Source organism: Otolemur garnettii, unplaced genomic scaffold (genome assembly GCF_000181295.1).
Source record: "Otolemur garnettii isolate 467f Iridium unplaced genomic scaffold, OtoGar3 scaffold00208, whole genome shotgun sequence".
Taxonomy (NCBI): domain Eukaryota; kingdom Metazoa; phylum Chordata; class Mammalia; order Primates; family Galagidae; genus Otolemur; species Otolemur garnettii.
The window spans coordinates 672,455-690,068 of record NW_003852603.1 but is presented as its reverse complement, the minus strand read 5'-3'; the positions used below and the strand labels follow the sequence as shown (position 1 = coordinate 690,068).

At 44.2% G+C, this 17,614-nt stretch overlaps 1 protein-coding gene across 6 annotated transcripts in view; it reads left to right on the top strand.

Annotated features, from left to right (window-relative positions):
* The window catches only part of KIF16B (kinesin family member 16B), a 307,490-nt gene that overhangs the window by 154,848 nt on the left and 135,028 nt on the right, over nucleotides 1–17,614 (top strand). For 5 of the 6 annotated variants that reach the window (XM_023507799.1, XM_023507800.1, XM_023507795.1 and 2 more), the window contains 3 exons: nucleotides 9,440–9,559; nucleotides 10,389–10,440; nucleotides 12,282–12,419. In XM_023507799.1, the coding sequence (XP_023363567.1) occupies nucleotides 9,440–9,559; nucleotides 10,389–10,440; nucleotides 12,282–12,419 (310 nt within the window). The remainder of the gene's footprint in view (nucleotides 1–9,439; nucleotides 9,560–10,388; nucleotides 10,441–12,281; nucleotides 12,420–17,614) is intronic. The other variant, XM_023507797.1, reaches the window with a different exon arrangement.

Sequence of the window (17,614 nt, the reverse complement as noted above, 5' to 3'; positions counted from 1 at the left end):
GTGACAGTGTGTGCCGTGGGGAGAGGTTACTTATATAGGAGGGAAGCTAGTGAGCCAGGGAGAGTGACAGTGTGTGTCGTGGGGGAGAGGTTACCTATGTAGGAGGGAAGCTTCATCTGAGCAAGGACCTTGTTGGTCTCACTCACTGGCATCTGGTCCCTACAAGAATGTGCAGAGGGTGAAGCAGGATTGGAATGGCAGAGTTCTGCGGTGGAGTTGCCCTGGCAGACACAGCACATGGAGGGGCCCTCTGTGGAGAGAGGAGGCTGTCGTGGGTGGAGTGTGGGGAGACGAGGTCAGAGAGGGCTCTGGGGCCAGGATGAGTGAGATGGGGGAGAAACCCTTGTAGTATTTTATGGGTGATCACTTGACATTTTTAAAAGGTGTCTGTGGCTGACATGTGGAGGATAGATTGTAGGAAGGTAAGAGAAGCCGCAGAAAGACCAACTAGGGAGCGTCAGAGCCTCCAGGCAGGCTGCAGAGGTAGCTGGGACAGGCAGTAGCAGCAAGCTCAGAAAGTCGCAGCTGATTCAGACTGTGTCACCCTGGTAGAGGTGATGGGCATGATGGTCTGGCTGCGTGGTCTGAGGCTAAGAGAGGGAGCAAAGGCGACTTCTAGGCTGACCCACTTGCTTCTTCCTCTGTTTTTCAACCCGAGGTTGATGAAACTGTGCAACCCCCCAACCTCCCCCGGGCCTGCTCCTTCCTGGAGCCTGGTTCTCTGAGAGGCTGATCTCTGATAGATTTCCAATCCTTAACTTTCATAGACTGTTCTTTCCTTCCTCTTTTTAGCTCTGTTTTTAAACATGATTATGATTCAAAGAGCATGATTAATATAACCCTCCCAAGAAGGATTACATCTTACCCATCAGGTCTGCAGGGACATAGAAAATGTTACTGACTGACAAACACTGTTTTTATTCTTTTCATTAGTCCCTGGGAACCCAGTGAGGATAATCATTCCCTGGAGGACCATGAAGGAGATTCTTAAGTCTTTGTGTCACAGCGTGGGTAGGCTGCACAGACAAAGTGGGAGGAAGACAGGATGGCGTCTAGGCAGGTGACAGAGCTTTGTTGACTTTCTGCTAATTTTGGTGATGTTTCCTCTCTCTGTTAGGTGGCCATGAATCTTTCTGTGGTCCCCTGAGCTGAGGGGATACATTCTAAGACCTTCAGTGGATACCTGAAATCTCAGGTGTGCTAAACCCGTGCACACGTGTGTACGGAGGCTCACATTCAATACTACGTGTGTGAATTAGGCACAGTGACTGATCAACAGCAATGACGAATAGTAGAATAGAGCAATTCTAATAAACTGCAGTAAAAGTTACATGACAGGGGTCTCTTTCTCTTAGTCTAAATATCTTATCATGCTGTACTTACCTGTGCCTGGACCATAGTTCACCTCTGGCATCTGGAACCACACCCAGTGAGGCTGCAGGTGGGAGGGACTGCTGTACAGGGAGCAGTGGCTTCTGGGTGAACGAACGCCAGCTGGCAGCTTACTTTCAGGATTTCAGAGCTAATTGGTTTGTGTTGTCAGTGACTTTTAGCATTTTTATATTATTTTTAAAAAAACATGTAAGTTACTAGACAACACTTGCTTAGTCAAATTGGTGAGTGATTTTTAACAAGTAAACAGTATTCGCTTTCTGCACTGCCTGGAAAGCGTTACAGGAAATGTCAGGATTTTTTTTTTTTCCCATAGCAATAAAAATCTTTTGGCATTTATCAGGTTTTCTTGCAATTCTCTAATTTCCATATTTCTCATAAAGAGCAATAAAACAGTTGAGGAGAATGTCTTTTTTTGAGGTCAGCCTAAACCGGGCATCCTCAAACTACAGCCCGCGGGCCACATGCGGCCTGCCTAGGACTTTTATCTGGCCTGGCGGCAGATGCCGCTACCTGTCCTGCTTAGCAGCCAACTCGTCCCGGGGCCTGCAGTCTGGCCCTCCCACCGTCTGAGGGACAGTGAACTGGCCTCCTGTTTAAAAAGTTTGAGGACCCCTGGCCTAAACTGTTTGTCACACAGTCCATTCACCCCTGCCATGTCTCTGAGCTGAGCCTTTCTGGTCCTGCCCTCCCTTCCCCTGTATTCCTCTCTCATCCTACACATCTTTCCCAGATTCATCTTCTGAAGTGCCAGTCAGTTCCGACTTTCAAAGTTCCTAATGTCTTCCTGTTTCTCCTTCAAAAATGACCCATCTGCCTGAATTTCCAGACCATTTTTCCATCCAACTAAACTGAATGTCCAGTGGTTTCTTGTGTATGGGGTTGGCCCTCCATATCTGCAAATTGAGAATTTAGAAAAAAATTCCCCAAAGGGTTACATTGTTGCTGACACACACTGTGTAGATTAGGTCTGTGTATGTGTACTGAACACATACAGATGTTTTTCTTGTCATTGTTCCCCAAACAGTACAATATAACAACTATTTACAAAGCATTTACATTATATTAGGTGTTACGAATAATCTGAAGATTTAAAGTAATATGTATGTAGGCTGTATGCCAGGGGTCCTCAAACTTTTTAAACAGGGGGCCAGTTCACTGTCCCTCAGACCGTTGGAGGGCCAGACTGCGGGCCCTGTGACCAGTCAGCTGCTAAGCAGGACAGGGAGCAGGGGCAAAAACACCTGGCGGGCCAGATAAATGTCCTAGGTGGGCCGCCTGTGGCCCTTGGGCCGTAGTTTGAGGATGCCTGCTGTATGTAAATACTTTGTCATGTTGTTTCAGAGACTTGGTATCCAGACGTGTCCTGGAACCAGTGCCCTGAGGGTTTCAAGGGAAGGTGGTTGGTCCATGTTTTTAGCCTCCGTCTTTGCGGAAGGCATCCCCCAAACCGAGGAGGGAGTACCCTTGTTTTCTTTTCCTTTTTTTGTAGCCTTTTGAAATCCTATTCTTGACTTCCATGTTAAAGAGGCAATTGGAGATGACATCACAGATTTCAATGAAATGAAATAATAATAAAAAGGAAACAAACATAGACGCCTGTAGCAGCAAAAGCTGCCATGTAATCGCTGAGAGGAAGGGTGCGAGGAAGGGCCGTGGGCGGCTGCTGAGGGACAGGGTGATTGCGGAGACGATGTCGCTGCCCCGCAGTTGGTGAGGATTCTGAAAACCCTCCTCAATGCCAGCAAGTCTGGGGAGGAACAAATTGATTTGCCTGTTCTTATTGAGGAGTAATAGGAGTGGCTGATGGAGGGAACTGGGAGAAGCGCAGAGCTTGCTCTCGTGGAGGCAAAGGGCTGGTGAAACAAGAAGAAGCTTGAGGGAGAACCCCGTCCGTCCCTGTGCTCAGGAAGAGGGGGCTCACCGAGAGGCCAGAGCCCATGAACTCCAACAAAGCCTTTACCGTGCCTAAGTTGACACCTCCTGGACCTTGCTGTCATTCTGTCTGTCCAGAGAAAAGTGAGTAGCATGCAGGGGACTCAGTCTGCTGACTGGAAAGGTTGTACATGTGCCAGGACAAGTGTCCAGCGGTAGCTCGTCCTATGTTAGCGCATATGGAATTTCTAGGCAGACACACATAAGCATGCACAGATGCACAGGAGAAGAAGGACACTTACACCTGCAGCTGGCTCTGAGGGTGGCCGTAGAGATGAGCAGACAGACAGAAAAGGAATAGAGCATGCCAGAGACAGTCCCAAAACCGAGGAGGAGGTCCCTCGCAGTTGTTTCTTTCATTTCGTTAACAAATTAATGAGAGAAATAGGAATTCAGTAAACAAAGTAGATGCTGATGAAAAGTAGAACGAGATGGAAAAAGGGAGATATCAAACTAAAGAAAGACTTTGAGGCATCCCATTTCCCAGCCTGTCCAGCTACAGAAATTAAGTGCATTTTATCATGAGTCACCTCCATAAAATTCCACTAGTGAGTGAAATATGTAAGTAGCAATTCTTCGTAGTAAGCATACATTTTTACAAAAAGATTCTGACATTTAATTCTTGGCTGTTCACGAAAAAAAAAAATGACATGTAAAAATCACTCCCTGTAGTACTCAGTAGTCAGCACATGTTGGTGACTATAGTGCCCATGCCTGCTCACCTAACACACTCAGAGTTTAATTTACATGGGGGCAGACACGTGTCTAAAGTTCTCCAATGTTCTTTCCAGGCAAGATCTAGGTCCTAGGTAGGCTTCTCAAGACATAAAAAAATGCATATGTTTTTGTTGTTTATAAGTTTTTGTATCCTCAAAGAGCTCAAATTAGACTTCCTATTTGATGTTGTAATCCCATTACTAGGCATCTACCCAGAAGGGAAAAAAAATCATTTTATCATAAGGATATTTGCACTGTATTGTTTATGAAAGCTCAACTTACAATTGCTGAGATATGGAAACAACCTAAATGCCCGTCGACCAGGAAATGATTAACAAACTGTGGTGTATATATACTATGGAATACTATCCAGCCATTTAAAAAGATGAAGATTTATGTCTTTTGTATTAACATGGATGGAGTTGAAATGCATTCTTCTAAGTAAAGTATCAGAAGAATGGAAAACCAAATATCCAGTGTTCTCAGTATTAATATGAAGCCAGTAGATGATGTAATACATGCCCACATAAGAGAAAAACTCAATTCAATTCACGTTGTGGGCGACGGGAGGAATTGGTGGCTCCCACTTAATGGACACAATGGCACACCTTTTGGGTGTGGGACACAACTACAAGGGGGATTCTATCTAACATATGCAAATGTTGTAACTTAGTTGTTTATACCCTCACAGTAACCTGAAATTAAATTAAAAAAAAATTGTTGAGCTTTGTAAGGCACAGTGCTAGATATTCAGACTGTAGTTGCGATTAAGAGGTAGATTCCCTGCTCAGTCTAGTGAACCCTTCTGGTGGTTCACCAGAGAGCCAGTTAGATGGGACACCCCCAGAGAGCCAGTTAGATGGGACACCCCCAGAAAGCCAGTCCTCCAGCAGTCTTCTCCCCGGAATCTGGACAGCCTCATCCACAAATCACTGCAGCCATCACAATGTGGCAGAAGTGATTCTATGACAATCTTGGCACTGGACATATGTTTTAAATTCAGACGTATTTTACCTCAATAGGTGCATGGAGGCTGAAGAGAAAACACATTGAGCGTATTATTTGCAAATGTAGTGAATGGTGATGTTTAAAATTCAGTAAATCTGTAGTTTCCCTTTCATCCCAATGAGTTTGGTGCCGAAAACTTTATTTCTGTGAAACTGTGTGTCCCCATGTGTGTTTGTCCCCTTTCTCGGTTGGGGACCGTGTGTGCCTGAGGTGGGGGAGCGTGGCCAGCTCTGCCGTGTTAAGGATTCCATCTTAGCCAAAAGGTGTTTCATAAATTATGTATAACAGTAGATGCCACTCAATAAATATTTTATATGTGATAGATATTTTTGTGTGAAATTACTTTTTCACTTGAGCAATGATTTAAACCCTCGTTTCCAGTTTTATGAGGTGACACTTTTATAATATCGTGTAGTTGAATGCAGCTTGAATGTCATGGAGCTTTAGGGCAGCATTAATCATAAATTCATCTACCCCTCACTTCCAATCCTGGAAAACTTTCTCTAAATTCAGATTTTACCCATTATGTGTCTAAAAGTATGTGTATGTCGTGTCTGTGTGTATACACGTGTACGTCCTGAGGATGGGTGGGGAGTAAGGTTTTTGACCTAGTGGCTCTCCGGAGCTATGAATTTCCAGTGCTTTCAAAGTCTGTAAGAATTATTTCAAGAAAGAACAAATGTGTTTTTCAATGTTTAAAAAAGAAAAAAGTATATTAAACTAAGCTGGGATGTAGTCCAAAGCGATTTCTCTGATTTGAGTGGGAGCTATTAAAGTTTAAAATATTACTTTTGGGGAGGTGGTTATTGTACACTTTTGTGCAGAAAGAAAATGTATGTGCCTCTGGACTTAAGAGAATAGTCCCTCTCCTTTTCCTGTGGACCTAGGGGACTGGGACAGTTAATTGCCACGGGGCTGCATACCATGTGTGATGCTGTCACAGTTCAGAGCGACCGCTCCTTCCATGAGGACATTGTTTTATGAAATGGAGCTGTGCGGTTAAATTCTCCTCTGTAATGTATGTAGTTTTTGTTTTTTTAATTCATGTACTTACCATTTCAGCCTCCATGGGCAGGATGAGAAGCATGAATTCTGCTATGGTTGGGATGGGAGGAGTAGGGTTGATTTATGTACAGAGCTCATTTAGTGAAGATTTGCTCAGGCCCTGCTGTGGTAAATCCACGTCACTGAAGTCTCCAACCCAGAGGCTGAGGTTCCAGCAGGGGAATGGGAGCCTGGCTGATAAGGGGAGTAGCTGAAGAACAGTGGTACTCTCTGTTTCCTTTTCTTGAATCTAAGTTATGCACTGGTCATTTTCTCTGTAATCTGCTTAATAGTTGTTAGATTAAATTGCTTTCTTTCAAGTAGTAATTTTTATGTCTTTTTTTTTTAAGCCATTCTTTTTGGCTACTTCATTTTGTCACACTCTTGCATGTCTCTCGGTATTTGGGTATATATTTGAGACTTAAATGTGTGCAGAGAAGGCCCGGGTGACCTCTCTCTCCACTGCCCTGTCCCAGAACCTCCTAGGACCTCACTTGTCTTCAAGGTTTGAGATTTGCTTTGATAGTTTTACACTAGGCTGGAGAAGTTTGAATCCATCACCTAGAGAACTGGAGACTCTGTAGGTTGTTTTAATAATCTAAATGACAGAAAATACATTTATTCCTTCTAGGAATGTAAGCAGTAGCGACTGTGTTTGGAGACAGACGTGTCTTGGTCACTGCATCTGATTGTAGGAGTAGGGCGGGGAGCATCCGGTTGGCAGCTTGGAACGTGCCCTTCTCTGGTCCCATCACTCCTGCAGTCAACAGAACACAATGTCGTGTTCTTAGACATGACTCAGTCTGAACTCAGCACTGCCCAACCTCACATTGGAAGTTTTTGCCTTCTGTCTTCTGGCATTTGTCAGCTCCCATTTAGACTTCTTCCCTAGAAGCCTGACTTTAGAGGCGTTTTCTTTGGGGCCACATGGGCCTGATGTTAAGACATGGGCCTCTTCCCTCAGGGGCTGCCACCGACCCTCCTTCCTGGGCCCCTCAGAGCTCCAAGTACCTACCCTTATTCATTCCTTTGACAGATGTTAATGGAGGAGCTAGCACCTGGCAGACATGCAGTGAGGTGCTGGGTTACATTCTATTCAGGGTGTAGCTGATAGACTGTATGTGTGTGATGTATCGAGTGGTGATCATTGCCAAGGAGAGAAACAAACCAGCATGAGGAAAGCTGGTGATTCCCATTCTGTGTGGGCTGACAGGGACAGTGGCTTTGAGTGGAAACATGAAGGCAGAAGGGCCAAGCTATGCTCTGTATTCAGGGAGCTGCTTCTTAACTGGGGCCAATTTTGTCCCCTGAGGGTATTTGTCAGTGTCTGGATACATTTTCACTGGGGAGGGGCAGTGTGCTCCAGTCTGGTGGGGAGGAGGAAGGGTCTGGTCCAGAATGTCTGCACTGCGGAGAGCAGGATTCTCTGCTCCAGGGCATGAGCAGGAATAGCGGTGACAGAAGAAATGGCAGTGAGCACAGCCAGGAGGGGCAGGCTGGCAAGTTGGAGGGATGCCGAGGATCCTGGGAGCAGTGGGAGGAGGCGGGAGAAGAGAGTGGAGGTGGTGAGGGATGAGATCTTGGTGGAATGTGACAAAGACTTTGGCTTTGTCTTAGTGACACAGAAGCTGTTGAAAGGATCTGATCGAGAAGTAAACTGCCCTGACATCCCCCTGGCTACTGAGCTGAGTGTTCATCCCAGGGACATGAGTGGGTTATTGTAGGGGCTGGATGATTGCAGTAATCCTAGTGCAGGATGATGTGGTTTGGGCCGGGGAGCGATGGGGCAGGGCATTCGACATAACCAGATTCTGGGCATACTTTGTAGGTGGAGTTAACATTAAATATTTGAGTTCAGAGAAAAAAAGGAGTGATGTTCACCCATGGTTTTGGATCCAGACACCTGTAAGAAAGGTTGACATTTACTGGGATGGGAAAACTACAGGTTTAGGCAAAGGAATCAAGGGGATTTTTTTTTGTTTATTTGTTTTTGAGACAATCTCACTTTGTACCCCTCGGTAGAGTGCTGGGTCGTCATAGCTGACAGCAACCTCAAACTCTTGGGTTCAAGCAATTCTCTAGCCTCAGCTTCTCAAGTAGCTAAGACTACAGGAACCCACCACAATACATGGCTGTTTTTAGAGGTGAGGTCTTGCTCTGGCTGAGGCTGATCTCGATCCTGTGAGCTCAGGCAGTCCACCCACCTTGACCTCCCAGAGTGCTGCAACCTCCAATTCCTGGGCTCAAGCGAGTCTCCTGCCTCCGCCTCCCAAGGCTGAGGCTGGGACCACAGGCGCCCGCCACAACGCCCGGCTATTTTTTGGTTGCAGCCGTCATTGTTGTTTGGCGGGTCCGGGCTGGGGATTCGAACCCGCCACCTTACGTGTATGTGGCTGGCGCCTTAGCCGGTTGAGCCATAGGTGCCGAGCCGAGTTGTTTTCTTTTTAATGTATTAAGTTTGAGCTCCCTGTTTGATAATCCCCCCTGATATACCAAGATGAGTGGTCTATATGCTTGGGTATGGAATTTAAGGGAGAGGTCTAATTTACGTTTGAGAGTCATTAACATATAGATGGCAGGTAAGTCAAAACACAGAGGAGACCATCTAGGCAGTGAGTGTAGAGAGGAGTCCCAAGGACAGCAGCCTTCACAGCATGGGGCAAGAGAGAGTGAGAGGGAGAAGTGGAGAACTACTAGTATATGGAACTTTTGGAAGTGATTTTTCTCTAAAAGGATATAAAGAAATTGGTAGTAGCTGGAAGAGATGATGCAAGACCAAGGGAGGGGTGGTGGAGGTGGGAGGTGTATGTGGATTTGTCTGTAGGTGGGAATGACCCTGGGGATACGAGAGGCTGATGTGCAGGAGACAGCAGGTCAGGTACCTCTGGTGCCTGGGTGTCTGATGCCCAGAAAAGGCTTCCTCCCAGGACACGAACAGTTCAACCCTGGTAACCAGAGACAAAGGCCAACAGTTAAGGAGACATCTAGATAGTAAAGGAAATTAAGGCTCTGAAGAGGGAGAATGATTATGTTGTTATTTGGGTGGTCACAGAGGAAACCACTGACGCAGATGTGGAGAACCTTTCTTAAGGAAGATTGGCTTTGAAGAGCTCACATATCAGGCAGTAGGTTTAATTCATTCTACATTGAGCTTTTGTATATGTTTCAAGTTCACTTTGCCGACCACCCATCAGGATTTCAAGGTGAAGGCTAAGGTCCGTTTTTCTTGCAATGTTTCTAGAGGAGAAATAAAATACCACTTATTGTAACAATCTAAAGAACACATTATGAAGTTCTCTTTCCTCAAAGTAACTTTTTTCTTTTCTTTTCCTCTTAATTTTAGGAACAGACTCTTGCCCTCAGGAAAGAAGGGATTGGAGTTGTTTTGGACTCCGAGCTGCCACATTTGATTGGCATTGATGATGACCTTCTGAGCACTGGAATCATCTTATATCACTTGAAGGTAGAAGCTGCTTGAGGGAAACAATTTGGTTGCAGGTTTATTATAATACTCTATGGCCGTGAACACATATATTAATACAGGTGCATTAAAGAATACACCTCAAATCCTTGAGCCCTTTGGAGATTTCAGATGATACCCTGGTTTTTGTGGCATTTGAATTTCCATGTTTATGTAGTTCTAAAGCTAAATGATGAGTCATTCATTTGCCTTCCACTCTGTGGAATCAGTAAGAGGCAGATAAGGAACAAAAAGGCAGACTGAGCAAGAGAAGTTGCAAAGTCCTAGAACTGGGATTTCATCGTACATGTGCAGTTTCCTGGTCCCTAGTGGAATTATTAAATTGTGCTTCCCACCCTCGTTACTGGGCTTGGCTCCTAGCAGGGCATTCACAGCAAGAGTGCAGAACTCCACATATGCGTCACTGGTTTCCTCTGTGACCTTGGCTTGGTGGTGTCCCCTGTCTGATCCTTGACTTAAATGAGAATGCCACTGCACTTGTGTTTTATGGGCTCCCACAAACTGTATCTTTAGACACAGAAAAGCTCCCCAGAAGGGATCAGAGCCATCGGTGAGATTGCTGTCGTGAGCAAACTGGTAATGCATGCCAGAATGGAAGCCTGACCATTGGAAGAGTGAGCCTCAGGAACTGTGCTGTCATTTTCCAGACAACCAGGGATATCATTCCAGAGCCTCAGTGGGCTCTGGTTACACTGGGGCTGTAGCCTTCCCAGGACATTGTTCATTACATTGGCCACCATGTTGTTTGGGCTTAAATGAAAAGTGAAGAAACAAGTTTTTATAGTAAATTTTGTTTTACTTTTCCTCCCAGGAAGGTCAGACATATGTTGGTAGAGAAGATGCTTCAACAGAGCAAGATATTGGTAAGAATATTTAGCATTATCTCTTCCTAATGATATTTTTTTCAGAATATTAAGGGGATGTGTATGTTTTTGTTGTGTGGATGGCTTGTATGATGCTTGTATAGGGCTTTTAGTGTGCCCGTCACCAGAAGAGGTTTTGTTGTATGCAACCAGTGATTTCTTAAGGTCATATTTAATGAAGAGCCTTCTTTTGAATAGATGACATTGAACTATTATAAAGAAGAAAACTTAAAATATGGTATTGGACATCTCCCCCCTCCCAGGAGACAAGATCTCATTCTGTCCCCTAGGCTAGAGTAAAGTGGTATCCTCCTGCCTTACCCTGTTAGGTAGCTGGACTATAGGTGGGCACCACCACACTTGGCCAATTTTTTTTTGTAATTTTTGTATAGGGTACCAGTATATTGTGTAGGCTGGTGTTGAACTCTTGGCCTCAAGCGATCCTCTTGTCTAGGCCTCCCAAAGAGCTGGGACTATAGACTTGAGCCACTGTGCACAGCCATAAGGCCTTTTTAATGGGAAGGATACAGACACTTCTCTGCACAAAGATGACAACAGAAAGCAGGAGACAGTGCAGCACACACACATACGGACGTATGAATTTGGGGGTTTCCCGTAAGTCTTCACAAGGCACACAGATAACCAGTGACCTAGCCTGTACAGATAAAGTCTGCCAGACTTTAAGAGCATAACTTAGGCCGGTGGTTCTCAACCTTCCTAATGCTGCAGCCCTTTAATACAGTTCCTGTGGGTCATGACCCAGAGGTTGAGAACTGCTGACTCAGGCAATTTATGGTCATTGATTATAATGGAGGTGGTGGGTATTTAAGTGTATGGGGCAAGGTAGGGATTAGCAAGGGACAGACATGGCCTTGACTTGGAGAGTGAGCACTATGTTGTATTTTCTCAGCTGTTTTTAGAATTGCTGGCAATGAACCTGTTTTCTCACCAAGTGTAAGCTATTAATCGAGCCAATACTAGCCTATTCCTACAGGTATTTACTGTGAGGCTGGGAGAGATGAAAACCAATCCCCAGAGATCCCAGGTTCATCTGTTCTTGGGTAGAATGAAGCTAGGCACCAGGCCTCTTCTTCTAATCACTAAATTATGTATTTGACCTTTAGGGTACTTTTAAATGATGAAAAGTAGTAAGAACACCTGTTTTCTGTAATCTGTGAAGATTGGTAATATGAATTCGTGGAGAGAAGGGGTGCTATTTGGTTGGCACTTCCAAGATTTCAGGTCAGAACCTGTACCTAAAATTGTGTAGGTTTATTTGACAGGTGTTCATATCCGTACCTGGGCATTCTTCAGACAGGAATAATCCAGGCAGCCACACATGAGTAGGTAAGCCTCAACAGCCATATGCTCGGCCGGGTCTCAGAAGTGGCTCAGGCTCCAGCGAGGGCACCCCTGACAGCTTCTGGAGACCTATGTCTGCTCCGGGAGCACAGCATCCCCCAGATGTGGAGGTCACAGTACAGCCTTCACCCAGGGAGCCCTTTTGCCTCTGTATCTTTCCATGGCCTCTAATGGAGCTGGAGGAAATGTATTCAGTAGCACACAGAGCAACTTGAGTTACCCGCTTTTGCTCCAAGGCTGAAGTAAGTTTAAGTTAACATCTCTGAACTTATTTCCTTACATAGGTGATATTCAGACCCTGATGCCATGAGCTCCTAAAATTCACTTTTCTCACTAAACATCTAGGTTCATGTCCCAATATGTACATAGAATGGGATAGGTACTCAGCATGTGAATGAATAAATATCTGGGAATTATTGCAGGAAGTACCAAAGGGAAAATAAAATTTTTTCTCTTTGTTTTTCCCAATTCTTTCCCAGTTCTTCATGGCCTTGACTTGGAGAGTGAGCACTGTGTCTTTGAAAATGTCGGGGGGACAGTGACGCTGGTACCCCTGAATGGGTCTCAATGCTCTGTGAATGGTGTTCAGATCATGGAGGCCACACATTTAAATCAAGGTATCTGGTTTTTGATTTTCAGAGTTCTTTGCATATATCATTGTGAAAAAAGAGGGTGGCTAGGCGGTGGGAGCACACACACATCTCGTAATTAGTTACTGATTGGAGATAAAGGGTGAAGACTGTGGCTTCAGTACGCTGCTTTCTCTGTTGGCTGGAGGGCTTCGTGTAATTCCCACTATCTTGTTGAATTACACATGACCAAATATGTAATTGTCTTAACAGTTGTTATGGAAATTATGATACTAATGGAATATAAGTTAAAAAATACCCCTCAAATGCAAAACCTTAACATAGTGGTTGCTTTTCATAATTTCATTTTCATTCTGTTTATGAATAGTTAAACATACATAGAGGATTTGGTATTGTGTCTATTTAAAAAAAATCAGAGTTATTTGAAATTAAATGGGTGGAAGGAGATGAGCACCCTTGGATTCTTCACTGTGTATTTCCTTTACCCAGTGACATCACGCTGGGACACTCACACTGACATGTTTCTGCCATCTGATCCCTGGACCCCCGTCAGGCTTCTCCATTTGCCCCACAGTGTTCCTCACGGTCCTGTAGTCAGCCTGGCTCCCTGTGTGGCGTTTGGTTGTCACATCTCTCTGATCTCTTTCAGTCTTAAGGGACTAATAGTTCCTTGGTCTTTCCTGGATTTATATGACTCGGGCAGTTTTTCAGAGTAGCGCTCTGCGTGAATGCAGGATTTATCTCTGTCTCCCATGATTACATGGATAGTGTGCCTTTGGCAGGAGTGTCAGAGGCATGATGTCATTATTCCATTGCTGGGGATGTTCACCTGGATCCTTCGGTTAAGGTGGAGCTTGCCAGCCTCTTCCCTGTGAAGTTCTTCTTTTCTCGTTTGTTGTTAAGTATATGAGAAGGTACTTTGAGCTCATAAATATTCCATTCTTGATCTTGCTTTTACCCACTGATTGTAGAATCCATTTTTTCTTGACTGAATTATTATCCTCACAGTTGCCAAGTGGTGCTTTTTAAATTTCCTCACTTTCTACATTTATTAATTGGCTTTTTATGTAAGAAAGAACTTTCTCTTCTTGTTATTTATCTAATTGAATCAGTAGGGTCGCACAGCTGCTTTTCACTTACTCGTTTAGGTTTGTTTTTATCATTATTTATTTCGATACTCAAGTTGTTCCAGCTATGGCCAATGAATGTTCCCTCAAGCTGGATTTTGGGTTCCTTGGCTTGTCCTCATTGTTCTGTGAGCCCTTCCTTACTTGCTGACAAAAGATGTTCTGGATTTATTTCATACTTGCCTAACATTAACCAGTTCTCCAAGGAGCTCGGGTCCTTTTAGTGGGGAATGACCTGTGTGTTCATTGCTATTGGGGTGTCACTGCTTCCATGTCCCGTGTGTGAACAGAGCGGAGACGATGTGTGTTCATACATACAGCTTTACATATCTGTGTCTGTATTTTCATGTTGCTATATTGAAATATCTATATTTCATTATCTATTTTACTAACTGGGTGTTCACCCCAGTATACTGGTACCTCTAATCCCAATCTAACACCACAGTGTTCACCTAGTTCTCCCCCTCTCCTTCTGAAGTGGTGAACCTGACTTCCACCGTGTAACAGTCTTGTGTGATTCCTGCTATCTCCTTGTGCCGGGACCCACCCCTTCCTGCTCAGGTGGAGAGTGTGGCCATGCTGGTCTGCTCTGCCTGCTCCTCTCCTCAGCCACCTGCCTCCCACTCTCAGGCCTGCTTTGCTTTATCTGCTTAATGGCTTTTGGGCTGAATTATGTAAGAAGGAAGGAGAAAAATACATGAGTGTATCTTAAACCCTTTGTGTGTATTATACAAAGTCTTTGTACTTTCTAATGGTTGCATACTTTATCATTGTTTTTATTGTGCCATAGCAGTTGGACAGCATCCTTGATGTTGGCCAGGTCTGTAAGCAGAAGTCAGTTGTAAGGAGTTAACCAGAAATAAAGGTGTGTGTCCTACATGTTGTGCTTTTTAGGGTGCATAGAGTCCATGAAAGTCATTCCAAAAGCAGCCGACCAAACATCCCCCATCTCTCAATCTGCCCAGCAGTCTTTTATTCTTAATTTTCAGTGTCAAGGTAAGTTGCATTGCGGAAAGGTTTGAGTACCCTGCAGCTGGACAGAAAGATCAGAGGTTAGCAGTAGCAGATGACCAGCCTAAGCAAAGCACCAGTGTTGTCACTGAAGCTACATTTTCTGTATTTTTGCAACCAGGATGAACACTCTGGCAGTATAGCACAGAGAAGCAGCTTATTTCCAGACAGCAGTGTTAGTCATGGTGGGAGGCTATCTCTGCCCTCCCTGAGCCAGGGGAATTGTCATTAATTGGCTGGCAGACAAGCAGTCACCACATAGGGCTCTTTAGTGGCAGTCCCTGCTTGGGAACTCGGAGGCTTTAGAAATGACAGCTGATATAACTGAAGGGTTAACACACAGCCTTTCCCCTGAGTCATGTTTGTGAGTCCAGACTGCAGCTAGATCCCCTGCCTGTTCTCTACTGAGACAGCAGGTGAAGGTTCTCCTGCTGTCCCTCTAGGCAGCAGGGGCTGGGACCTGGGTCCCCATGACAGACACTGATCTAAGGAAAAGGAACACGCATAGTAGAGATCTCTGCATTGGCTTCCCCTCCCTCAGGTCAGAGGGGATAACTTATCTAATGACTGCTGCTTATTCTAGCTCGGTTTTACAATGGGTTTGGGCTGGTTTTCAAAGTCATTATTAACATCAGAGCAGTTTCACTATTGCCTCCCACAATTGTGGGAAATTAAATATGTATTTTCCCCTTGATTAATTTGAGTGTATACTGTATTTACCCATACACATATAATCATTATAGCCCTTTTCTCATATTTGATTTACCTATGTTATTAAAATGATAGTGTTTTCTATTTAAACGTAATTTTGCAACTTTTAAAATCTACTTTTTGAGAATAATGTTACAGAGCGGAGAGAGTGAGGAGGCTGCGTCTCTCCCGCTCTCACAGCCATTGCAGTACATTGAGCTCCATAGAGACAGCGCCGGGGCAAGTGAGAGCTGGACGGGCACTGGGCGACTCTGTGCCTCGCAAGGAAAAATAACTAAACATGGGCAAAGGAGATCCTAAGAAGCCGAGGGGCACAATGTCATCATGTGCATTCTTTGTGCAAACTTGTCGGGAGGAGCACAAGAAGAAGCACCCAGATGCTTCAGTCAACTTCTCAGAGCTTTCTAAGAAATGCTGAGAGAGGTGGAAGACCATGTCTGCTAAAGAGAAAGGAAAATTTGAAGATATGGCAAAGGCGGACAAGGCCTGTTATGAAAGAGAAATGAAAACCTATATCCCTCCTAAAGGGGAAACTAAAAAGAAGTTCAAGGATCCCAGTGCACCTAGAGGCCTCCTTCTGCCTTTTTCTTGTTCTATTCTGAGTATCGCCCAAAAATCAAAGGAGAACATCCCGGCCTGTCCATTGGTGATGTTGCAAAGAAGCTGGGAGAGATGTGGAGTAACACTGCTGCGGGTGACAGGCAGCCTGAGGAAAAGAAGGCTGCAAAGCTGAAGGAAAAATAGGATATTGCTGCATACCGAGCTAAAGGAAAGCCTGATGCAGCGAAAAAGGGAGGGGTCAAGGCTGAAAAAAGCAAGAAAAATAAGGAAGAGGAGGAAGATGAAGAGGAGGAAGAGGAAGGTGATGATGATGTTGGTTTTTGTTTTTTGGTTTTTTTTTTTTTTGAGACATAGTCTCACTGTATTGCTCTGGATTAAGCGCTGTGGTGGCATAACTTACAACCTCAAACTCCTTGGCTCAAGTGATCGTCCTGCCTCATCCTTCCAAGTATGCTGAGACTACAAGTGTGTGTCACCATACCTGGCTAATTTTTCTATTTTTAGTAGAGGCAGGGTCTCACTCTGGCTCAGGCTGGTCTCAAACTCATGAGTTCAAGCAATCCACCCACCTCGGTCTCCTGGAATGCTAGGGTTACAGGCAGGAGCCACCACACCTAGCCTAGGTTTTTGTTTTGAATATTTGATTATTTATAGTACTTTCTAGGGCAGGTGTCCTCAAACTACAGCCCGCGGGCCACATGTGGCCCTCCTAGGACATTTATCTGGCCCACTAGGTGTTTTTGCCGCTGCTGCCTGTCCTGCTTAGCAGCCAGCTTCTCCTGGGGCCCGCTGTCTAGCCCTCTGATGGTCTGAGGGACAGTGAACTGGGCCCCTGTTTAAAAAGTTTGAGGACCTTTGCCCTGGGGTTCATTGGTTTAACATTATAGCTCTAATTTAATTGCTCTTCCTCACATGTTGTACCATTTATTTTAACCTTACTTCACTTCATACCCACCCATTTTTGAAGAAACTTACTTTACCAACAATGAAAATACATATAGCATTGTATTTATTTCTTGGCACTCCAATTTCTTCCAGTACTCTGAGTTTCTACTTTTGTACCAGTGTCACACAGTTTTAATGTTTGTTGTTCTATAATATGCTTTAATCTCTATTTTCATCTGAGGGTTTTTTTTGCTACCCATGTCTTTTAATTTTTTTTAAATAATTCAGAATCATTTTTGTGCTAAAATATCTGTTGAGGAATTAGATTCTAATTTCATTGGACTTGCATCTTAAAAATATATTTTCATCTTGAGACTTCTGTTTATATACTATGCATCTTTTATTCAAATTTCCATCTATTTGTTTTAATAATACCTTAAAGTTTTTTTATATTTGTTGAACTGTTTTTATTCATGTGCATAAAATTCCATCAGTGTATGATACAGTTGGGATTGATTTGGGGGACTCTTTAGTGTAAGTAGTTCTTGACTGAGAAATAACCTATAAATATCAGCATTGACTGTTGAGTCCACCTAGCTTTTTGCTCCTGCCTTTGAACTATCACCCCATAGTTCACTGTCCCCAACTCCTTTTTCCTGGAGCTGCTGGAGTTTCTGTCGTGTACAGCCCTCGCCACTTGGTGCTGAGTGGATTATGAATTACAGTGAATACTGTTCCTGCCATGCTTGGGTTAGTCTCTTGCCTGTGAGAAAATCAGTACTGAATTCAAACAACATTCTAGAAATGAACTTTTAGAGCACATGCTGTTTAACTTAACCTTTGATATAAAAACATAATAGTAATCCACTTCCTTATCTAAAACCTTCTCCCCTTTCTTCTCCCCAGAAGAGATTATTTTTTTTTTTT